At 31.5% G+C, this 22,857-nt stretch overlaps 1 protein-coding gene and 1 long non-coding RNA gene across 3 annotated transcripts; both read left to right on the forward strand.

Moving 5' to 3' along the window:
• The first annotated feature begins 3,590 nt into the window (after positions 1-3,590).
• Positions 3,591-5,925, forward strand: LOC123218658. The gene is made up of 2 exons (XR_006502726.1): positions 3,591-4,443; positions 4,533-5,925. It is a non-coding gene; the product is annotated as an uncharacterized LOC123218658 (long non-coding RNA).
• A 6,913-nt stretch (positions 5,926-12,838) lies between these two features.
• On the forward strand, positions 12,839-20,850 carry LOC123217994 (pleiotropic drug resistance protein 1-like). 2 transcript variants are annotated; one of them, XM_044639135.1, is made up of 24 exons: positions 12,839-13,332; positions 14,562-14,682; positions 14,805-14,893; positions 15,102-15,186; positions 15,281-15,440; positions 15,552-15,628; positions 15,722-15,775; positions 15,862-15,952; positions 16,039-16,340; positions 16,448-16,729; positions 16,815-17,131; positions 17,211-17,371; positions 17,460-17,563; positions 17,647-17,806; positions 17,886-17,972; positions 18,062-18,228; positions 18,333-18,665; positions 18,762-19,052; positions 19,140-19,223; positions 19,323-19,456; positions 19,570-19,797; positions 19,890-20,061; positions 20,147-20,401; positions 20,482-20,850. In XM_044639135.1, exons 1-24 carry the CDS (start codon positions 12,989-12,991, stop codon positions 20,737-20,739), a joined length of 4,356 nt encoding a protein of 1,451 aa, XP_044495070.1. In that variant the 5' UTR covers positions 12,839-12,988; the 3' UTR covers positions 20,740-20,850. The 2 variants fall into 2 exon arrangements, with proteins under 2 accessions (XP_044495070.1, XP_044495069.1); XM_044639134.1 differs by having other exon boundaries at positions 17,650-17,806.
• Positions 20,851-22,857: the final 2,007 nt, after the last annotated feature.

Raw genomic sequence — 22,857 nt, forward strand, 5'->3', positions numbered from 1 at the left:
AAGCGTCGTCCAGTTCTGGACGAAGCGTCGTCCAGTTCTGGAAGACGGTCGTCCTTCTTGGACGACGATCGTCTTCCAGAGGTGGTCGACCTCTGGACGAAACTTCTCCGCCGTCGCCGGAAAAATTGGCTGCATTTCAGGGGGGAAAAGTGAATTTTTTAAAACTTAATTTAGGGGACAAATGTTAGTTTTTCAAATTAATGGGGTAAAATGAAATAAAATTTTAATTATTTAATATTATTGATAAAATGACGAAATTACCCCTTTATCTAACAGAAAATAGGTGGGTGGAACAAACAGATTAAACTTTGGGTGGATATTTAGGTTTTTTATCTGATATGAGTATGCTTTTGAGAATGCGCTAAAAAATGGGTGGGAAATAGTTCTTTTCCCTATATTAAAATTACGTTCTTGATTTATTTAATTTATTAATTATGAAGGGCAATTATTAATATTAAATGTGATTGATTTACTCCTAACAAATAACATCTTAATTTAAGTGAGATTCTTTGATATTTAAAATAAAAAAAAAACCTCATTTAAAAGAAGACTCCCCTAAATGAAGATTAAAAAAATTTTAGCTCAAATATTAAACCACCATCAATTTTATCTCATAACAATCATATAACATTTTATTGTCGGTATAATTTTATTTTTATCCTAAAATTATCATTTTAGAGATGAAAATAATAATTCCATTGACAAAAGTTTAATAGTCAAAGTTTTCCTTTGTACATTATTATGTAGAGTAAAATTATATATATAATTTTATACATAAATAATGATATATTATTATGTGATTTGATAATTAAAAATTAAAGATAATATAATATCTAATCATATAATGATATATTATTATTTGTATATAAAGTTATATATAAAACTTATACACAAAAATTATACATATAATTTTATTGTATTATGTATCGCATACAAAATGTGGTAAATGTTAATTGTATAATTATATTGTAATAATTAAATATATTGTAATTTTTTCAATTAAGTTTTTACAAGAATTTGTTGACATTTAATAATTCATTTAAAATTTTATTTTTATTACTCTTCTCAATCCCGCCGACTGAACTTAAAAACTCTACCATAATGGCTTGGTAATAATGCCCGACAATATCACTTGTTTTCTGATGAAGCCAGACGTCTGCTCAGAAAGAATTGAACCCAGTTGCTGTAAGGCAAAAGAAACAATTGCTTCAGCCATGGTATTGAATGATGAAAGGTGAAGTTATCAAATGTGTTTGTATTTGTGAAAATGCTACCGTCCTGTGTTTCAAATGGTTATAATGAATTGAAGATAGAGGAATATTTTAGCTAAAATCAAAGTATGTGTATAATTTTATGTACAAATAATTATATATTATAATATAATTAAATATTATTTTATTTTTAATTTTTAATTATTTAATTATATAATAATAAATTATTATTTATTCATATAATACTATTCTTTTGGCTATTTAGCTATTGGGCAAAGTGAAACCTTGCAATTGGACAAATGGTTACAAAGCTTTTTCCTGGCTATTCTAATTGTCCTTCCTTTCGTTTACCGTAAGTTTCCTTGAAGCAAAATAATTGTCGTCCCTTTGACAATTTGACTTGCTTTACTTTGTATTTTATAATGAAAGATTCTTAAGAATGAGTGTAAAGCAAAGAATTGCAGAAAATTGAGAAAAGCAGATTCCTGAAAGAAAAATAATTGCCGCCCCTTTTACAATTTTATTGGTTGCTTTAATTTGTCTTTTTATAAAGCAAGGTCTTTAATAAAGCACGATAATGAAGAATGAGTGTAAAGCAACCAATTGCAGAAAATTAAGAAAAGCAGATTCCCGAAAGCAAATGTGAACACTATTAAATAAAGCGCCGCCTCTTTAGACTCTGCTAACAAGAATCCAGAAAACTTTTCCTATGATACAGCCTTGCAACCTCCTCTGAAAGAAGAATGAAGAAAATTAAAAGAAGAGATCTCCAGCAGCTACCAGTGTTTCCATATCTTTTCCTATGTGTTGATCAATGGTTTAAGATGGAGGGATGGGATCATCAATGTTAAAGATGATGGTCAAATGGACAAAAAAAACTCTAAATTTGAGAGAAAAATATAATTTTTTAAAGTTAAAAAATTTTAAATAAAAATAAAATTAGTAGTTTTAAAAATTTTAAAAAAAATGAATTTTATATTTTTTAATATTATTAATAAAATAACGATTTTACCTCTATCTCTAATAGAAAATTCTAACTGCAATTGATTCATGGGTAGGACTTTGGATTTTCAAATCTCGTAAGTGTAACTTTGAGAACACATCAAAACTTAGGTGAGAATAAGTCATTTGGCCTATTATGTATTGCACACAAAATATGACATAATATCAAATGTTTAATTATATTGTAATAATTAAATATATTGTAATTTTTTCAATTAAATTTTTAACAAGAATTTGTTGCCATTTAATAATTTATTTAAATTTTTATTTTTACTACTGTTAACTTAGGAAGAAGAAAGATTCTAAGAAAGAACCACAAATATATATATTGAATAAAACCAATAAACACCGAGTATTAAGTTTAATACAATTTTCATGTAATATTGTTGATTTTGAAATATTGAATTTCATCAAGTTTTTTAATTTTCAATATAATTAAATATAATGAAAAATGCTCATACTCAAAAAACCATCCTTAAAAGTATCTAAATTGAGAGTGGAAGTTCAATATAATTATATTGGCTGCTCAAACAAAAAACAGAACACTGTTTCACTGACAGATAAGATAAAGGAAATGAAATCACTGAATGGAATTCTTCGATTCTCTCAACTTTGAATACGTTAGTTGGACCTTGGTGAACCAGTGAACCATTTAATGATAAAACTCCTCCATGTCCGCACTCATGTAAATTGACATTCAAGAAGTGACTACCTAATGGCAAGTTGTAAAGACAATGACAAGATACATCATCTACCTACAAGTCAAGTTAGAATGCGGATCAAAGTTTTATTACTTAGAGGCAACAAGGAGATTTTCACTTGACAGTTGAATTCCTCAATATATGTGAGATTATCTTCCGATTCTGTCTTGTGTTTATATGAGTAAACAATCAATTTTTATTAAACTGAGATTATACAATCAATGTAATTATGTTATTCTTGTATAATTAGAATATAAATAAATTTACTAGGATTAGAAATTCTTAGATATAGTATCTACCTGTAGCTCTTCCTCTTTGTCTATTAATATAAACTATCAACATTGAGGTAAGGGCAGATAAAAAAAAAGGACAATTAAGAAATAGTTTGAAAACTCACTAAAGATGTTAACACAAAATATATTTTCTATAATCATTATTAAAACTCTAACGTAACATTTTTCTAAAGATAAATAACATAACTATTCTAGGTAACCCTATCTTCTCCTACAACCCTACTCTACACATCTTCTACCCGCGAAACAGTTAAAGAGAAAACATGAGTGTGAAAACAATGAGTAGACACCTTACTTGTGCACAACTTATAAACAATCATTTGATGTATAGTGTTCCTCAACTTATAGTTAGCATAATCTTTGCACACAACTCATGTCATTAGGGCTTCTCAATCATTCTTTCTCTTAATGACATTATGTTTTATTTATCTCATCTCAACGTACTATTGTACAAATTAAGCTTCTTCATCAAGGTTATCCACTCTTTCAATCTGAATCTCAATGACAATATGTTTCGTCATTCATCTCTTATTATTTCATGAAACCTAGCACGATACTTCTTTCTCATTCTCAATCAATTCAAGTAGGTGTGCATAGCAACTACCGACTGAACTAGGGTGCATAGGAACAGGAACTCTGACCACACAAGGAATCACTGTACAATCCTCCTTTCCATGCACATAATTTCATAAGTAGATTGCTCAAAATCCACTAAGGTCATCCTTACTACGGGTGCATGCATGAAGTATTTCGCTGATCACATGAGGAATCACTAGTGCAATTTTGCTTTCCATACACATGATTCATAAATAAATTACTCAATTAACACCCTCTGCTATATATGCCCACATACGGGTGTGTGCTTAAAGCATCTCATAAGTATTACTTGACAACCCTCATACTTTCACACAAGTTGAGGTTTATGTGTTTGTATTCACAACCTATTAAGCAATTGGGTTTGATCCCAATGTCAAAAGGTTAAAAGATAAAAGAAATTGCCAGGAACTAGTAAAGAGTTTTACATATATTTTTTCAATTAACACAACTGTTTTACAAGGTGATCAACATGCTGCAGTTTGTTTAAGCAGTTCCTGCTGCTCTTGATAGTCAACCTGGTGGCTTCTGCATTGTTCCGACTGATTGCTGCAACAGGCAGGAACATGGTTGTTGCTAATACATTTGGTGCGTTTGCATTGTTCCTGTTTTTTGCATTGGGTAGATTTGTCCTTTCACGAGGTATGAGAAGTGCACATGTTAATAGAACCCTTAAATTTTTTTTTTCAAATTATTGATATATTTTTTCTTTTTCTTGTTTAATAACACAGAGGACATTAAGGATTGGTGGACATGGGCTTATTGGTGTTCACTTTTGATGTATGGGCAGAATGCGATAGTGGTTAATGTGTTCCTTGGATATGGTTGGAGAAAAGTAATAACTTTGAATGAGTCTTGCTTACATTTCTGTGTTTGTCTTTAATTATCTTGTAAAGTCTGAATCCTTAATGTCAAAGTTTTTGCCAAAATCAGCTGAACCACTGGGAGTTTTAATTCTGAAGTCACGTGGGTTCTTCCAGGATGGGTGTTAGTGGTGCTGGTAAAGCCACCCTGATGGATGTGTTGGCTAGAAGGAAAACGGGTGGGTACATTAATGGGAACATCACAATTTCAGGTTACCCAAAGAAGCAAGAGACATTTGCTCGTATTTAAGGATACTGTGAGCAAAATGACATCCATTCTCATCACGTTACTGTAGAAGAGTCTTTGATCTACTCAGCCTGGCTTCGATTACCCCATGAAGTTGATTCCGAAACTAGAAGGATGATCTGTGAAATTCCTTAAAAGCTCATTGTCATTTTTTCTCCTTTTGTCAATTAGTTCACTGGAAGAAGCTTGATGTTGAATACATTATGGCTGCAGTTACACTAATTTATAGTTTCACCTGTTGTTCTCAGATGTTCATTGAGGAAGTCATGGAGCTTTTTTGAATTAACTACATTGAGAGGAGCACTATTGGTTTGCCTGGTGTAAATAGCTTGTAAACTGAGCAGGGAAAGAGGCTTACCTTAGCAGTTGAGCTTGTAGCAAACCCATCTACCATTTTTATGGATGAGCCAACATCAGGTCTGGATGCAAGAGCTGCGGCAATTGTTATGAGAGCAGTTAGGAATACGTTTGACACAGGAAGAACAGTTTTTATGCACCATCCATCAACCAAGCATTGACATATTTGAAGCTCTTGATGAGGTGAGAAATTTTATGTTAGGGCAAAAGTATATGTTAAGAAGAAATCAAGGGAGAAAGGAAGAATGACAAGTGGCAGCCAGATAAGGAGAGTACAAGATGATCAATCAAGCCAGGAAAGTATTATGAGTCAAAGGCAGCAGGTAATGGAAGCAAGGAGCATGTACCAGATCCTAGGGAATTTAAAAGATGAGATGACATTCCCTGAGAGAAGCAGCAGGCGCGAGGGAATGGAAAAGGAGTATAAAAAGACTGGGAGGACAGAGAAAAGGGGAGATTTTTTAAGAAAAGAAGGTGAAGTAGGGAGAGACAGCCTCTCGAAGAGCTGGAGCAGTGCTTGGGGATTGAAAAGGGTGTAGAGTGTCCTGTTCTTTTGAATGTATTTTGCTATGGATATGTAACATTGACAGCAAACTTGATTGTTAAATGTAAACATTCCATTAATGAATGAAACAAATACATATGCTCTGCTGTGAATGAATCTTTGTCTGTGATTAATTACATTGAATATATTCTAGTGGAGAAAACAGTCTGGAATGTTATTAACGGTCTTGAGTAGTTGAGCTGGTGGGAGACTCCCCTGGAAAAGCTGCTGCAGGAATTCTCCAGTCATCAGCATAGGAGAACACTGCAGTAAGAGGTAGTTCTGCTCCATCTGGAGGTCTGTATCATTTTAATACTCCTTCAAAATAGTACTTGATGTTTCTTTCGGACTCTTCGTGAGTATGACTCATTAAACATGAGAATGCAGCTATTCCTACTGAAGCGAGGCGCACAAGAGATTTATGTTGGGCCTTTGGGTCACAATTCTTCGAGTCTTACAGAATATTTCAAGGTATCATATGATGATAAATGTTTTCATTAAACTACAAGTGGAAATCTTACTTTAAAATTGCATATGAAACTGCCTAGGAATGTTATATTTCTTCAACTTTATAATCTTAATTTTGACATAGGGTCAAGCAGCAAGATCTGTTAAATGCAATGGGTTCCATGTATGCTGCTGTTCTCTTCCTCAGCATCCAAATCGGTACAGCTGTGCAGCCAGTGGTTGCTGTTGAAAGGACAGTATTCTACAGAGAAAGAGCGGCAGGAGTGTATTCAGCAATGCCATATGTACTTGCACAAGTAACTACTTTTCACATGTTAGTTCCAGGACACTCAATCTGTGAATTTGTTAACTAAAATTTAACTTACTGTTTGTTTTTTCAGATAGTGGTAGAGTTTCCTTATGTATTCTGTCAAGCTGCAGCCTACGGCCTTTTGGGGTATGCAATGTTCGGATTCGAATGGAATGCTGCTAAGTTCTTCTGGTATATATTCTTCACCTGTTGCTCATTTCTCTACTTCACCTTCTCCGGTATGATGGTTCCATTGTTTCAACTGCATTCTATGCAATGCGGAGCCTGTTTTCCGCGTTCATCATCCCAAGAACTGTAAGCATAGGCTACCCTTCAACTCCATTCAATTGCCAGTTTCCCTCGCCTCAAAAACATTGAAAATTTTACTATTTCCTTTCACTTGGCTTCTTACAGAGAATTTCCATACGGTGGAGATAGTACTATTGGGTATACCCAGTATCTTGAACCTTATATGGGTCAATTACATCACAAATATACAGAACAAAATTGAAACTGGTGTTACAGTAGAAGATTTCTTAAAAAATTATTTTGGCTTTGAGCATGACTTTCTAGGAGTAGTTGCAGTTATTGTAGTTGCATTTACAGTGCTCTTTGCAATTTTATGGTAGGGATTAAGGTATTTAACCTCCAGGACTGGTGGAAACCAAATCCTAATTCTCTATGATAGAAAATCCTGTGTTGTTATTTATTTATTTCTTTTTTTTGGTTCATGGATTATAAGAATAATATTCAATATTTGATTAAAGTTTTAAAAAAATAGTTTTCCTTGTTAAATCTTGTACTGTCGTTTACCTAAATGATATTTACCAGACATGAATAAATCTTTTAATACTAAACGACACGTCATTTTTACTGAAGACAAGATGTTTTTTCGACTTGTCGTTTTAGAACTTTTTTGACGGTTGAACTTTTGTTGAATCACTATTACCCCCTATGTTTTCCGAAGACTCTGGCTTCAGTATGTTTGCCCAAGGACATGCCTCCATGATATAAAAAGATGGTCGTACTTTGTAGAAAAACTATCTAATGAATCCCCTGAGGATGTGTAATTTTCTGGTTTAACCCTAATATTGGGTATTTTGATGGAGTAACAACACCGTTGATAATTCTAAATTCTCCCGTGCATTTAGATTACGTGGCTTATTAAATAAAGAGAGCTGACTTGATATATATTTTTATTATATAATTTAAGTATATAAGTAATATAATTATGTATTTTTTAATTTAAAATCATTTAATTATATAAAAATACATCATATATATATATATATATATATATATATATATATATATATATATATATATATATATATATATATATATATTAAAAATAAGTACAAATAATTTTATTATTAAATAAATATATAATAACTCTAAATATTTTATTAATAAAATTATTTAAAAAATAAAATAATTTCTTTCACACCATATAAAAAAATTTCCAATTTAGGTCTCAATTTTATATTATTAATTCTAATTTTTATTTATTGATTTAGAGTCCTGATAAACTTGAGATATCCTCATACCAATTATTCAAATTAAGCGATTGACTTATTATTTCTAAAGCCAGAGAATTTATTTTCTCCTAAAGATTACTCTTTTCCTAAATTCCTATCTATTGATTTAAAAAAATCTAAACATCCACTCATCTGTTAAATTTTATTGTTATTATAGAAACAAAATTATTATTTTGAGATTTTATTTAAAAAAATTTATTCCCATTTTCCATCTAAATTTTAAAACTAACCATTCCTTCATATCTTAATTTTAAAAAAATTACTTTTTTACCCCCATTATCTAAAGTTTTGCTATCCCCCTCAAAGTTCAAACATTGCACTTACACCTCAAAAATTTATTTCCTCTTTCCGACGACCGTTCTTCTTAATGATTCACTCCAACGCATCGTTAACCACTCTAACAGCATCTCTTCTCCCTCTCCAATGGTTTTCTGGGTGTGAAAATCACCAAATCCAAATGGTCAGATTTTATCATATGGATCAATACATTGGCCAACGCGCAGATTTGTGCAATAAAATCTGACCATTTCAACCATAATTTTTTATGATTTCTATATAAGAAACCACTGGGGAGAGAGAGAAAGTGACATCGGAGTCGTTGATAACATGCTAAAGTGAATCTCTAACAGCATCTCCTCTCCTTCTCCAGTGGTTTTCTGGGTGTGAAAATCACCAAAAATTCAATCAAAATAGTCAGATTTTATCATATGGATCAATACATTGGCCAACACGCAGATTTGTGTAATAAAATCTGACCATTTCAACCATAATTTTTTATGATTTCTATATAAGAAACCACTGGAGAGAGAGAAAAAGTGACATCGGAGTGGTTGATAACACACTTGAGTGAATCATTGAGAAGAACGATCATGAGAAAAAGGAAATGAATTTTTGGGAATATAGGTGCAATGTTTTAAACTTTTAGGGGGGGCGGTATTAACCGTAAAATATAGAAACCCTAAGAGCTCAAGATGGCAGGGGTGAAAAGGTAACTTTTTAAAATTAAAATAAAAGGAAATTGTTAGATTGGAAATGGGAATCAATTATTTTTTGTAAATAAAATCTCAAAATGATGACTTTGCCTTGATAAGAATAGTAAAATTTAATAGAGAAGTGATTGTTTAGGTTTTTTAAAATCAACGGATAAAATTTTAGGAAAAGAGTAATTTTTGGATGGGAATAAATCTTTTGGCCTTAATTCAATGATCAACAAAATCTTTAAAACAAATGACATTTTTACAATATGCAACACAATTAACACTAATTGTTAACAAATCTAATGAGTCAATGAAGATAATGGAGAATCAAATCCCTTTGACTTTCTTAATTTCAATTTATTTAAAATAAGTTATTTTATTTTCATAGAAAGCCCTTTAATTTTGAGATAATTAAATTCTATTTGGTTGGAAAAAAAAAAAAAAAAAACTTGTTCAAAGTTATAAAAACCTTTTAAGTTGTTTGGTTGAATTCAAAATGTGTTTATAGGGCTTTAAATAAACTATTTTAGGATTTGTGGGGTTTAAAATGCTTCTCTTATAAGCTCCTTTTTAGCTCATTAAAAATGTTAAACAAAAAAGAAATCCTGATTTTATTTTGTAAATTTGACTTGATTTATTCTTATATATAAAACCCTGTTTTGAAAAATTAATATAGAAAAACTCTTTTTATATTTTACCCAACAAAATTATTACCCTTTAATCCATAAGTCTAACAAGCCCTTCTTCAATTTGCTTAATTTGAAGAAGTTGTATCAAGCAAACCCTCGCATTTGAAATTTAAAAAATTAACCTTATTACATTTTCTAAATTAATAAAATTATATGAATACAATTTTGGTATATAATTTGAGTATATAGATGATGTATTATCGTGTGATTGGATGATTTTAAATTTAAAATAAAGTAATATTTAGTTACATGATAACACATTATTATGTACTTAAATTATATATAAAAAAATATGTATACATAATATTATTTTTCTTAATCAAACAATTAACAACCTTTTCATAATTTTTTTTTTAAACTTTACACGATGACATTCTTCAAAAAAATATAATTTCTTTGATAATTCAACTCCTAACAAGTTAAGTCACCTTTACACCCATTTCTTCTTCAAATCCACCTCATCATTTAACGTGGATACAAATATCGTGCCTTAATTGTGCCTATTTTCTATCACAAATTCACATTCAATGTTACAATGAATGATCAAAATGTATTATATTATAAAGAAATCCAACCCTAAGTCTAATAATCAAACATACTTGACAAATTGATGATACTTGTGTCTTGTGTGCTTTGGCTTGGCATGTTTATTTCACTATTTTTAATTTTTATTCCATGTGGAATTATTAATGACAACCAAGAACAATTAAAACATTTTAATTACCCCACTAATTTGTATTAATCAATATTGTGGCTGCCAAAGGTGAGAAATGTGGTGGGTTGGTAAACTCTTATCTAGTTAGACATCTTGTGTATACATAGAATCTAATTTATATATAAATAAAAGTTCAGGTGGTTGTTTGTTACTTTTATTTTTAATTTTATTTTATAATTTTTGCTAATTAAAAATTATTTAGATGCATGTGTTTGGTGGGTGGCTGCTTTTCGGAAAATGCTTCTAATAATGCAAAATATGTTTAGAAATAACAAATTGCAAAATTATTTATGGTGTTTTCAGCATTTTTCACATCAATTGAATCACTCTGTCCGTATACAGAAATCAATACCATGCAATTTGCTCGTTAAAATTGATCATTATCTTTGATACATTGAAGTGTTTGGAAAATTTTTTTAAAGTTTTAATAATGGAAATTGAGTATCAAATTTAATGCATGTAATGGTGATTCATCGTGCTAGCAAGTCGGGTTACGTCTAGATCTGTTACAAGCCAGGTTGAGCTGTTAACTAACAGGCTACCAGCCTAATGGCTGTTGGCCTCAATGGCCGTATGGATGCAGAATGGTTGGGGGTCATGCTGGGCTTAATTTTCAAGTTTAGGCACAACTGACCAATCCATGGTTCTAGCACGACTTGTTATACTAGCGGGTTATGACATCCATCAGCTGGACTTAAAAAAAGAGATTGGGTCAGGCTAAAAAAGGGGGTTCGGGTCAAATCTACCACCTCTAAAAGTAAGCAAGTGAATAATATTACCTTATACTATATTTATTGTATTAGACTATTTTTTTAAATCTCATTTTTAAGTATAAAATAGACTAATTAAATTCATTAAAATATATAATTAAACATTTATTTTTCAAAAAATTAATCTCTTTCTCTCAATCTCCCAATGAAAGCACCATTAAGGCAAACAAAAACAAAACAAAAAAAGAAACACTGAAATTCCTGCTTCATAGTGGAAGCAGTACATGCAGTACGATGAAATTGAACTTTAGTTTCAATATATCATTATTTTTGTACACTTAATCTACAACCTGAGTAATAACGATTTTACAAGCATGAGTTGATTAAATTTTTAAGTAAGCTGTTTAGATTAGGCTATAGTTTGTATTTGCCCCTAATTAATAAAAATACGAATTATATACATTTCTATTTAATTTGCATTTTAAACTAGTTATTTCGAATTTTTGAATCCAAAACGTATTAAAAATATATTTTATACGTTTCCGTATTAAACACAAATTTTTGTCTTTTTTAGTTTTCCCTTTTTTATAAATTTTTTAAAGTATAAAAATGTCTTTTACATTTTTAATTAATTATCATAATATCATAACCATATAAAATAAAAAAACACAATTTTTTATCATTTAAATCTCTAATCTTTCCTAATAATTTTCTATAATGATTAAATTTTGATTATATATTATGTTATATTAAGTTTAATAATCAATTATATACTTTATATTTGAATTATTAAACAGAAAATCTATGAAAAGTTTTAAAATTATGTTTAGTATTGAAGTATTTTTTTAAAAGTATTATTGATAATGTATCATATTAAACTCCTATTTACACATTTTGTATTTTTTTTCATATCCAAATTTTATGACTTTTTCTATAAAAATATTTTTTTTATTTATCGTATTATACAAATATAATTTTCGTAACATTTATTTTCTTGTTTTTGTATTTTCTAATTAGATATTAATGGCTTTTAAAATGGAAGGTCTTGTCAAAGTGATTGTTCTTATTAAAGCAAACATGTCCAAATTAAACGAACGAACATGATTTTTTCTCCAATAATGAACCATTAAAACTTTGTCATCCATAATTCAATCTAGAAGACAAATTTAGGTTTAAACATGTGATCAATTATGAGATTAATTAATGTTTACATTAGTAATTAAACTATAATAATCAGTTTTAACATGTGACCAAAATGACTTATTTTAGCAACCCTAAAAAAATATATATATATGCATGGCTGAATGACATCATTGATGTAATTGTAAAAATGATAAAAATTATACGTAAATTTAGACTAATAATAATCATATTAATGGTTAAGATGCATGATCATCATTAGTTTAATGTTAACAAAGGAATATTTTAATCAACCACAACAAAAATAGTTTAAACGACAAAAAAATAGTATATGTGTATAAGAAAAAGTATGAGTCTAAAATTATTCCAACGATATTTTAAAATTAAATTTTTTATTTGTTTGATTGTAGAATTAATTATTGGACTTGAGTTTATTTTATTTAGTATGTTTGGTTTTATTTTGGAAGAGACGGTTGAACTCGAGAGAGTTCTTAGTTACCCTTAAAATATATATATTTTTTAATTAACTGCCAGCGATTTGCCTATAAATTAACACTGAAAGCTTGCATTACATATCAGAGGAAGTGTTCGTAAATTTCATTCTGCTTTCTCGTTAATCCATACTTCTTCTGGTTTCTCCATATTTAGAAATGGAACGTCAAGATCGTCACAGTTTACAGGCGACCAAGTCGAATGGCCTTTCGATATGGAGGGACAATGGCAGCATGGCGGTGGCGGCTGCTTTCTCAAACTCGTTTAGAGAAAAGGAAAGTGACGATGAAGAGGCACTTAAATGGGCTGCACTTGAGAGGCTTCCGACTTACAGTCGTTTAAAGAAAGGTTTATTGATGGGCACGGCGGACGGCGGCAGTTTAGAGGTTGATGTGAGTAAACTTGAAGCTCGAGAGAGGAAGAATCTGGTTGACAGATTGGTGAGACACACTGAAGAAGACAACGAGAAGTTCTTATTGAAGCTCAGGAACCGCTTGGATAGGTAAGAATTCAGCTTTGATTTTCATTTTCTACCGGTTTCGAATTTCTGTTTTCGTTTTTGGAAATCTTGGGCAACCTTATTTGATCCGAGTACGTTGAAAAAATGCATTCTCGGAAGATGAGAGTGATGATTTTTTTCAATTTGTACGAATATCTAACTTTTCACGTTTCTAGTGTTCTTCGAAAACGAACACACGAAATTAGTAGTTACGAGATGGATGTTTTCAAATAGAGTATTAAAATTTGTAAAGTAAAGAGTTAGGTTTGGAGTTTTTGTTATATTTATAAAATTTTAATTTATTTGATATAATTATTATCAATCCAATTATTATATTTCAAATTTGTTCATCCAATAAATATAGAGAAGATTTCTGATTATAAACAAAAAATTTGGTGTTTTCTTGACAATTTTTAAATATTTTAAATATAAAAAATATATATTCTTTTATTTTGTTTTTATTTTTAAAACATTGTTTATAAGATATTTTCAAAATACAAGTATTTTTATATAAGATATTTTAGATTTACGTAAAATTTCAAAACCTCCTTCCATTTAATTGTTCTTAAATTACGAGGGTTGTTTAATTAATTTATGGATTAGGGGAGGGAGATTAGTGAAATTAGATCAAACAAAATGTACGTAGTGCCGGTGGTTCCGTTGATAAAACTGGTACAATTTATATATTTTTAAATCCGTACCCGCATAACTTTTGACTTTTGCAGGTGGTTACCCACAAGTACACCCGCATAAAATAAAAAAGTGTCAAACGGTTAAAGAGATCTTATTTTTATCCATTTAATTGTACTAATTTTACTTTTTTTTTTCCATATTTTATTTTAAAAAATTACACTCTTTCATCTTTAATCTCCAGCCATTTCTTGTTACACTTCATTTCATATTATTTAAAAGGAAACTTAATCTCCGGTCATCTTTCTCCAAAAATTGAATTAACTTAGAAATTTATTGATTTTTTTAATATTAATTTACATATATTATTATATTTTACAAGAAATCAATACATTTTTATTTTATAATTTAAAAATAATAAAACGTCAATTATATGGATAATCCGTGAATTTATCTGTATTTGAAAGATCGAGTATGAGTTTTTATATTCTTTAGTGTATAAGTTAGGCGGTTTTTTATGAACACTTGTTTTGCTTGTGGATGTGAATTTTGATTTTCATTTGTATAAGATTGAGTTGTGACATTTCTTCAATATTTGAAAGGGTTGGAATCGAAATTCCCACGCTTGAAGTCAGGTTTGAAAATCTAAATGTTGATGCAGAAGCTCATGTAGGAAGAAGAGCTTTGCCAACTTACTTCAACTTCTTCATTAACAATGCAGAGGTAACCAAAAATCAAATATACAAAATGCATTCCCAGTTACAAATTTTTATTTTTTTTCAATGTTTCACTAAGTTTTCTTCTTTCGGAATCAACTAACTTTATTGCTTCCATGCATGCGACAGGGTTTCTTGAACTATCTCCATTTACTTCCCAGTAGAAAAAAGCACCTGCGCATTCTTCAGGATGTCACTGGAATCATCAAGCCTTGCAGGTGGGAAGCAGGTTCATATATATTCATGAAATGACTTATTACTCAATTTTACCTTTACCCCGGACTGTTTGAGTCAAATGGATTCTTTAAAATTTGGGCATTTGTCTATTTGTTATTTGTTCTATTTTAGTTCAAATGGTGGCTTAACAGTGTACTGAAATTTTCAGTCTTTATGTAACAAGAACCTTGGTTTGTCTAAGATTTGCAGAATGACACTGCTTTTAGGTCCTCCAACTTCTGGAAAAACCACTCTCCTGTTGGCATTGGCTGGAAAACTGGACCCAGATTTGAAGGTGGAAATCTCTTTTTAACAGCTTTGATTATTTCTCCAGTGGATTTTAGCTTGATTTTTAATATACAGATTAAACATTGAGATTTCTAATTCAGCTCTCAGGGAATATCACTTACAATGGCCATGAAATGAATGAGTTTGTGCCTCAAAGAAGTGCAGCATATATTAGTCAACATGATCTTCATATCCCAGAAATGACAGTGAGAGAAACCTTGTCCTTCTCTGCAAGATGCCAAGGGGTTGGCTCTCGCTACGGTTAGTTGAATTAATGATTCTTAGTTACATAATCTTCTAAACCTACGTTTTAATTTCCAGAATTTGGTTCAGCGGTTTACATTGTTGAAGTATTGGTTCACATTTCTGCAGATATGTTAGCGGAGTTAGCTAGAAGGGAAAAAGCAGCAAACATAAAGCCAGATCCTGATCTTGATGTCTTCATGAAGGTGATAACATAGCAATTCATCTGTTCTAGAATGATGATTTTGAATAATGTGCAATTTCGTGGCATTTTATTTTGTTGAATTTTTATGTTCCAGGCGGCATCAACAGAGGGAATGAAGACAAATGTGGTCACAGATTACATTATAAAGGTATTATCACAAAGAGCATTCTAAGAATATGAAAGTATTTTCATGAATCACTTGATAGAATACTAAATTCTGCCTACCACTTGAAGGTTTTAGGACTGGAAATTTGTGCAGATACAATGGTTGGGGATGACATGCTAAGAGGGATTTCTGGTGGACAAAGGAAGCGACTTACCACTGGTAAACAACCTCTGATTATAAAATTATCGAATTTCAGTATATGAATAAAACCTGTGATTAAAAATTCCTCTTTAATTGAATTTCAGGTGAGATGCTTGTTGGACCAGCAAAGGTATTGCTCATGGACGAGATATCTACTGGTTTAGATAGCTCAACAACTTTCCAAATTGTGAATTCACTCAAGCAGTATGTTCACATTCTCAAAGGAACTGCTCTCATTTCTCTCCTGCAACCAGCACCAGAGACATATGATCTTTTCGATGACATTATTCTACTTTCGGATGGCCAGATTGTTTACCAGGGTCCCCGTGAACAAGTGCTAGCATTTTTTGAATCCATGGGTTTCAAGTGCCCCGAGAGAAAGGGTGTGGCTGACTTCTTGCAAGAAGTAAGCGTACAATTAGCTTTTATTTGTTTTGTTCCGTATTATTAATATAAAAAGTGTTTTTTTTCTTAAAGTGCTTTAGATCTTATTGAATAATTAATTTGTTGCAGGTAACATCAAGAAAAGATCAGCAACAGTATTGGGCATGTAATGATGAACCTTATAGTTTTGTCACAGTCAAGGAGTTTTCTGAGGCATTTCAATCATTCCACTTAGGGAAGAAACTAAAAACTGAGCTTGAAACTCCACTTGACAAGAGCAAAAGCCACCCATCAGTTTTACCAACTAAGAAATATGGTGTTAAAAGGAGAGAGCTACTGAAAGCTTGCTTCGCAAGAGAAATATTGTTGATGAAAAGGAATGCATTTGTCCACATCCTCAACCTCATTCAGGTGGTTTGTTCATCTGACTTTATTCATTTTTCTCATAGCATTGTGAAATTGATTATAACATGATACATTTCATTTCCACTCACAGCTTATAGTGACAGCGCTGATTGGCTCAACAATCTTCCTACGGACAGAGATGATGCGTAGCAATTTAATTGATGGAGGAATTTATATGGGGGCTTTATTCTTCGATGTAGTTGCGGTTACTTTTAACGGATTGGCAGAACTTGCCATGACAATTTTTAAGCTTCCTGTCTTCTACAAACAAAAGAACCTACTATTTTTTCCAGCATGGGCATATGCTCTTCCATTATGGATTCTCAAGATACCAGTCACAACCATAGAAGTTGGAGTTTGGGTATTTATCACTTATTATGTCATGGGATTGGATCCTCAAATTCATAGGTAACAAATCAAAAGAATTTATAAAAGATAGTTTTACCATTTCATTTTGTCTAGATTTTAAAACATTTTCTTGCCACAGGTTTTTCAAGCAGTACCTTGTGCTCTTTTTCACTAACCAAATGGCCTCTGCATTATTTCGACTGGCTGCAGCATTGGCTAGAGACTTGATTGCTGCTACTACATTTGGATCATTTATACTGCTAATACTTTTTGCAAATTCTGGCTTTGTTCTATCAAGAGGTACGATAAGCAAACAAACTAAAATTCAGATGCTCACATGACTAAACCTTAAAGGATACTTCTTTCTTTGCCTTTTTTGATGTCGTAGATGCCATAAAGAAATGGTGGATTTGGGGTTACTGGATATCGCCTATGATGTATGGACAGAATGCAGTTGCTGTGAATGAATTTCTTGGGGAGAGCTGGAGTCATGTAAGTTCTTTAATCAGACTAGTAAGCACACGTGCATTTGCACTGAAATCAAACATACTGATATCCGAATAAATTTCAAATAGAAGCAATTTCCAAATTCCACGGAAACACTTGGGGTTGCAGTATTAAAATCCAAGGGCTTCTTCTCAGATGCCTACTGGTACTGGATAGGAGTAGGTGCATTAATTGGCTTCACATTACTATTCAATTTGGGAAATATAGTGGCTCTCACTTATCTGAACGGTCAGTATGTTAATCTCTCCAAATTTAAGTTTTTCTGTGGTCTAAATGTATATTCTAACCTTGGATAAAAAATTTGCAGCACTTCATAAACCTCAGGCTGTTAAATCAGTTAACCAAAGCACTGAAGATGATGACAGAAACAAAGAAACAATTCAAACCAATGCAGGTAATTGTGGCAAAACAATAATTTCTTCTACTTTACTTTAATAATCTCCCCTCTTCATTTTTATAACTAGCAATTTAATTTGCAATCAGATAGAGGAAATGATATTGGTAGAAGAATAACCTTAGTGGAGTCATTATTCATGAGGCCAGAAACTGCTGTTATGATCACTCATGAAAGGAGAAGAGGGATGATCCTTCCATTTGAACAACAATGCATTACCTTTGAAGATATTACATACTCAATAGGCGTGCCAAAGGTAACTAAAGATATGATAAATAATTGAAGTTGGAAACAGAAAGCATGTTGTCCAAAAATAAAATGGCAGTAGGTAAATAATTGCATTTTACTGTGGAATAACAGGAAATGAAAGACCAAGGTCTCGCCGATGAAAAATTGGTGCTACTGAAAAGTGTGAGTGGTGCTTTCAGACCTGGTGTTCTTACAGCTTTAATGGGGGTAAGTGGTGCTGGTAAAACCACTCTGATGGATGTGCTGGCTGGAAGGAAGACTGGTGGATATATAGAAGGAAAAATCACAATTTCAGGGTATCCAAAGAAGCAGGAAACATTTGCTCGAATCTCAGGATATTGTGAGCAAAATGACATTCATTCTCCTCATGTTACTGTCTATGAATCCTTGCTCTACTCTGCATGGCTACGATTACCCCCAGAAGTGAACTCTGAAGCTAGGAAGGTGGGTTATTGAGATTGATACAAGACAGAAAAGCTTATAAATTTGTTGGCTTGTTGGCTTGTAACGTTAATTTTTTTTACTGAAAAATGGTTGCAGATGTTCATTGATGAAATCATGGAACTTATTGAACTAACCCCATTGAAAGGAGCTCTAGTTGGGTTGCCAGGTGTGAATGGTCTATCAACCGAGCAGCGTAAGAGATTAACTATAGCAGTTGAGTTGGTTGCAAACCCCTCCATTATATTCATGGATGAACCAACTTCGGGGCTAGATGCAAGAGCTGCTGCAATTGTCATGAGAACTGTTAGGAAAACAGTTGACACAGGAAGAACAGTTGTATGCACCATACATCAGCCTAGCATCGATATATTTGAAGGTTTTGATGAGGTGAGAAAACTTACTAAAATAAAAGAGTTATTCACTTCTTTTTAATTATTTTCTATACGTCATTGATAGATTAATATGGCATTGTAGTTGTTCCTATTAAAGCCAGGAGGGCAAGAGATTTACGTGGGGCCACTGGGTCACCATTCATGCCATCTGATCAAGTATTTTCAGGTATGTTATGGTGGAAAACACAATTTCACTATAATTAATAGAAAGTCAAACTTCCAGTTCATGATCACTTATTGCTAAAGCATATGGCTGTTAATGAAGGGAATCAATGGAGTCAGTAAAATTAAACCTGGTTACAATCCAGCTGCCTGGATGTTAGATATTACCTCTCCAGGACATGAAGTGGCTTTGGGGATTGATTTTGCTGATCTATACAAGAAATCAGACTTATACAAGTAAGCATTGAGCAACCTTGAGATGTATCCTGACATTGCCCAAGCATTAAGGTATGCATCTGCAACTTTAAGTTGTTTCTATAACTTCTACAATTGTTTGGGATATGTTTCAGGAGAAATAAAGAGCTTATAAAAAAACTGAGCACACCTGCTCCGGGTTCAAAGGATCTCAGCTTTCGTACTCGCTATTCAAAGTCATTTTTCTCTCAGTTGAAGGTTTGCTTGTGGAAACAACATTTCTCATATTGGCGTAACCCACAGTACACTGCTGTAAGATTTTTTGTGACAATAATCATTTCCTTGATGTTTGGGACAATGTATTGGGATCTTGGCGCTAAGAGGTGAGTAAAAGCTGCAGAAAAATATATAATAAGTTCAAAATCTTCATACTTCCCCTCTGGATTTAATATAATTTTCACATTGTGCAACACAGGGCAAAGCAGCAAGATTTGCTTAATTCAATGGGATCTATGTATTCTGCTGTTCTCTTCCTCGGTATTCTAAATTCTAATTCTGTGCAGCCAGTAGTGACCATTGAGCGAACAGTGTTTTACAGGGAAAGAGCTGCTGGCATGTATTCGGCCATGCCCTATGCATTAGCACAGGTTGAATATTATCTTTTGATTCATTACATTATTTATCATCATTTACATGTGTTTCCTTCACTAAAATTTTCATCTTTTCTGGCAGGTCCTAATTGAGCTCCCATATGCTTTTCAACAAGCACTAACCTATGGTGTTATCGTTTACACAATGATGGGATTTGAACTCACTCTCATCAAATTCTTCTGGTATTTGTTCTACATGTACTTCACCTTATTGTACTTCACCTTCTATGGCATGATGGCAGTGGCTATGACACCAAACTACCACATTGCCGGTATCAGTTCATCAGCATTCTATGGAGTGTGGAACCTCTTCGCAGGATTTGTTATCCCTTTAAAGGTGAGTAATGACAACACACTTATTTCAAGACCATAAACTCGAGACCAACATCTCATTCTGCTCCATTTTCTTGCATACAGAAAATTCCTTCTTGGTGGAGCTGGTATTATTGGGCATGTCCAGTTTCCTGGACTCTGTATGGAATGCTTACATCACAATATGGAGATGTAAAGGACAGACTTGACATAGGTATAACAGTAGAAGAATTTTTGAGTGACTATTTTGGATTCAGGCATGATTTTCTGGGCGTCGTCGCATGTGCAGTTATTGGTTTTACCTTGCTTTTTGCATCAGTCTTTGCCATTTCCATTAAGCTGCTTAACTTCCAAAGAAGATAGAAGATTGTTTCAATTGTTTTTGAAGGCTTTGAAGCCAATTGAATTGTAGTTTTACCTTCAGATGTTAGACATAATTGGCATTAATTCAATATATTATAATTTTTTATTCAATTATCTCAATCAACTGCTTTATGTTATTCCTTAAGACTTGTATTGTACTGTATTGTATACATCAAGTTTCAACATCACTATTATCAAGCCATTGCCACAAAGCTTAGCACAAAATTGGTTGGCCACAACAGGAATCTATGCAGGACAATGGAAGATTGGGCCAACTTCAAAATTCTAGCCCAAGGGAAACATGCCTAATGATCCAAACCCAGGGTTTGTAATTGAAGATGTAATTGATTCTTGACACTTCATCAATAGACTAAAAGTGGTCTCATTTTTTTATCAAATTATATTTTTGACACATTTCTCCATATTTGAAGCATTGATAATCGAACAACTTTCACATAATTATGAACTTAATTTTTTTCTTGTGATGTGAAGCAATTTCTGTCAACAGCTATTTTAGTAGGATTTGCCCTGGTTTTTGCCATGTCAATTAGGATGCTCAATTTCCAGAGGCATTGACAATTCTCTTACGGAGAAAAATCATCCTTATTAATGTAAACATTTTTAAAAGGAAAAGCGATAAGAAATTTTACAACATAATTGAAAGAGCTAGGGTGGATTTAGTAACTTTAAAAATAGGGTCTGTATTAGACTTACTGTCTGAAGGGCCCTGGTCAAATTTTCTTTCTCTTTGTTTCTAGTTTCCACCCTCTTTTATGTATTTGTTTGACACCATTCACTTCTCCCTTAATCCAAAATTAAAATTAAATCAACACTTAGATGGATCAATCTTAATTGATAAATAAGTTTTCAAGCATGATTTTAAAAATCAGACCGGACTAGCCAATCTGATTGATTGAACCGTCAACCATTAACCAAACCGATTTGACTATGTATAAAATTGGGTTTGACTTGTTAATATAAAAAATTGATTTTTTTCAAAAATTTATTATGAAAATTTGAACCAAGACCTTTATTTATCATATTTGAATATATATATATATACACACACACCCCATCAAATTAAACTTATTTTAATATTAAATAAGTCAAATTATAAAATTAATTATAAATTATATAATTTTTTAATATTATTTAGAATAATTAACTAGTCTGACTACTAATCAATTGATCCAACCACTGGTTGGACTAGATTACCCTCTCCATCCGATTGATATATGATTTGGTTATAAAAACATCGCTTTTAAGATATTATAGCTAACATTAAACTATAGTACATATGAAAAAGAAAGCATTATCAATGACAAATGTTGTGGTTTCATCTAAGGTTTAATCTTTATAATATAAATTTTATTGTATAAATTGGATTGGACCAGTACTTAAAAAAATATTAACTTATAGCTTTCTCTACATCAACCTCATAATGATAATTATGTTTTATTTGATATCAAATTTCTCTTCTAAAAGTTTATGATTTTAGTTAATTAATGAGATTGTGGTCCTAGTAACAAGTTGAGTTAATATTTCATATTAAATGTACTTAACCAGCTAGTGAAAATGAAATTTAAGCATATATTATATATGTAGAAAAAACAAATCATCCAGAAAAATAAAAATTCGTACAATTATATATATATAAGCACACCAAGAAAATTTTAAATTTATTACTTTATAAAAATATGATGTTGAATTCATAATTAGGTGACTTCTTTTCAATGAAAATGGAAGCATTTTGGTTACACCTAATCAGATGTGACTGAAGTACGGGAAGAAGTTTTGAGCAAATAAATATTTATAAAATAACTTTATTAATTGAGAAAATAAAAGAAATGAAAATATTTTATAATGACATTTCTATTATAAAAAAAAAAAATTCCTTTTCTCCGGATTTTGGGACCAGATTTTGACAACCCTAAAATTGATTAAAAACTTTGCTCTTAAACTAATCGTGGTCCTAAGAAGAACAAATTTGGCGAAGATTAATTCAAACAGAAAATACAAAATTTTTAATATATTCAATTTAGAAGACTGTGTTGATTTTGAAAGCATTGATAAGCTTTTTGCCATTTTGTTCTTTTATTATATTTATTACAGTAATAA

The sequence above is a fragment of the Mangifera indica genome, chromosome 6 (genome assembly GCF_011075055.1).
Source record: "Mangifera indica cultivar Alphonso chromosome 6, CATAS_Mindica_2.1, whole genome shotgun sequence".
Taxonomy (NCBI): domain Eukaryota; kingdom Viridiplantae; phylum Streptophyta; class Magnoliopsida; order Sapindales; family Anacardiaceae; genus Mangifera; species Mangifera indica.

Bases quoted from the DNA above. Each gene is read 5' to 3' on its own strand.
- LOC123217994 (XM_044639135.1), top strand. From the start codon at position 12,989: ATGGAACGTCAAGATCGTCACAGTTTACAGGCGACCAAGTCGAATGGC. The intron at 16,341-16,447 runs GTAAGCGTACAA...AATTTGTTGCAG, and splicing joins TGGCTGACTTCTTGCAAGAA to GTAACATCAAGAAAAGATCA. The intron at 18,666-18,761 runs GTGGGTTATTGA...AAATGGTTGCAG, and splicing joins TGAACTCTGAAGCTAGGAAG to ATGTTCATTGATGAAATCAT.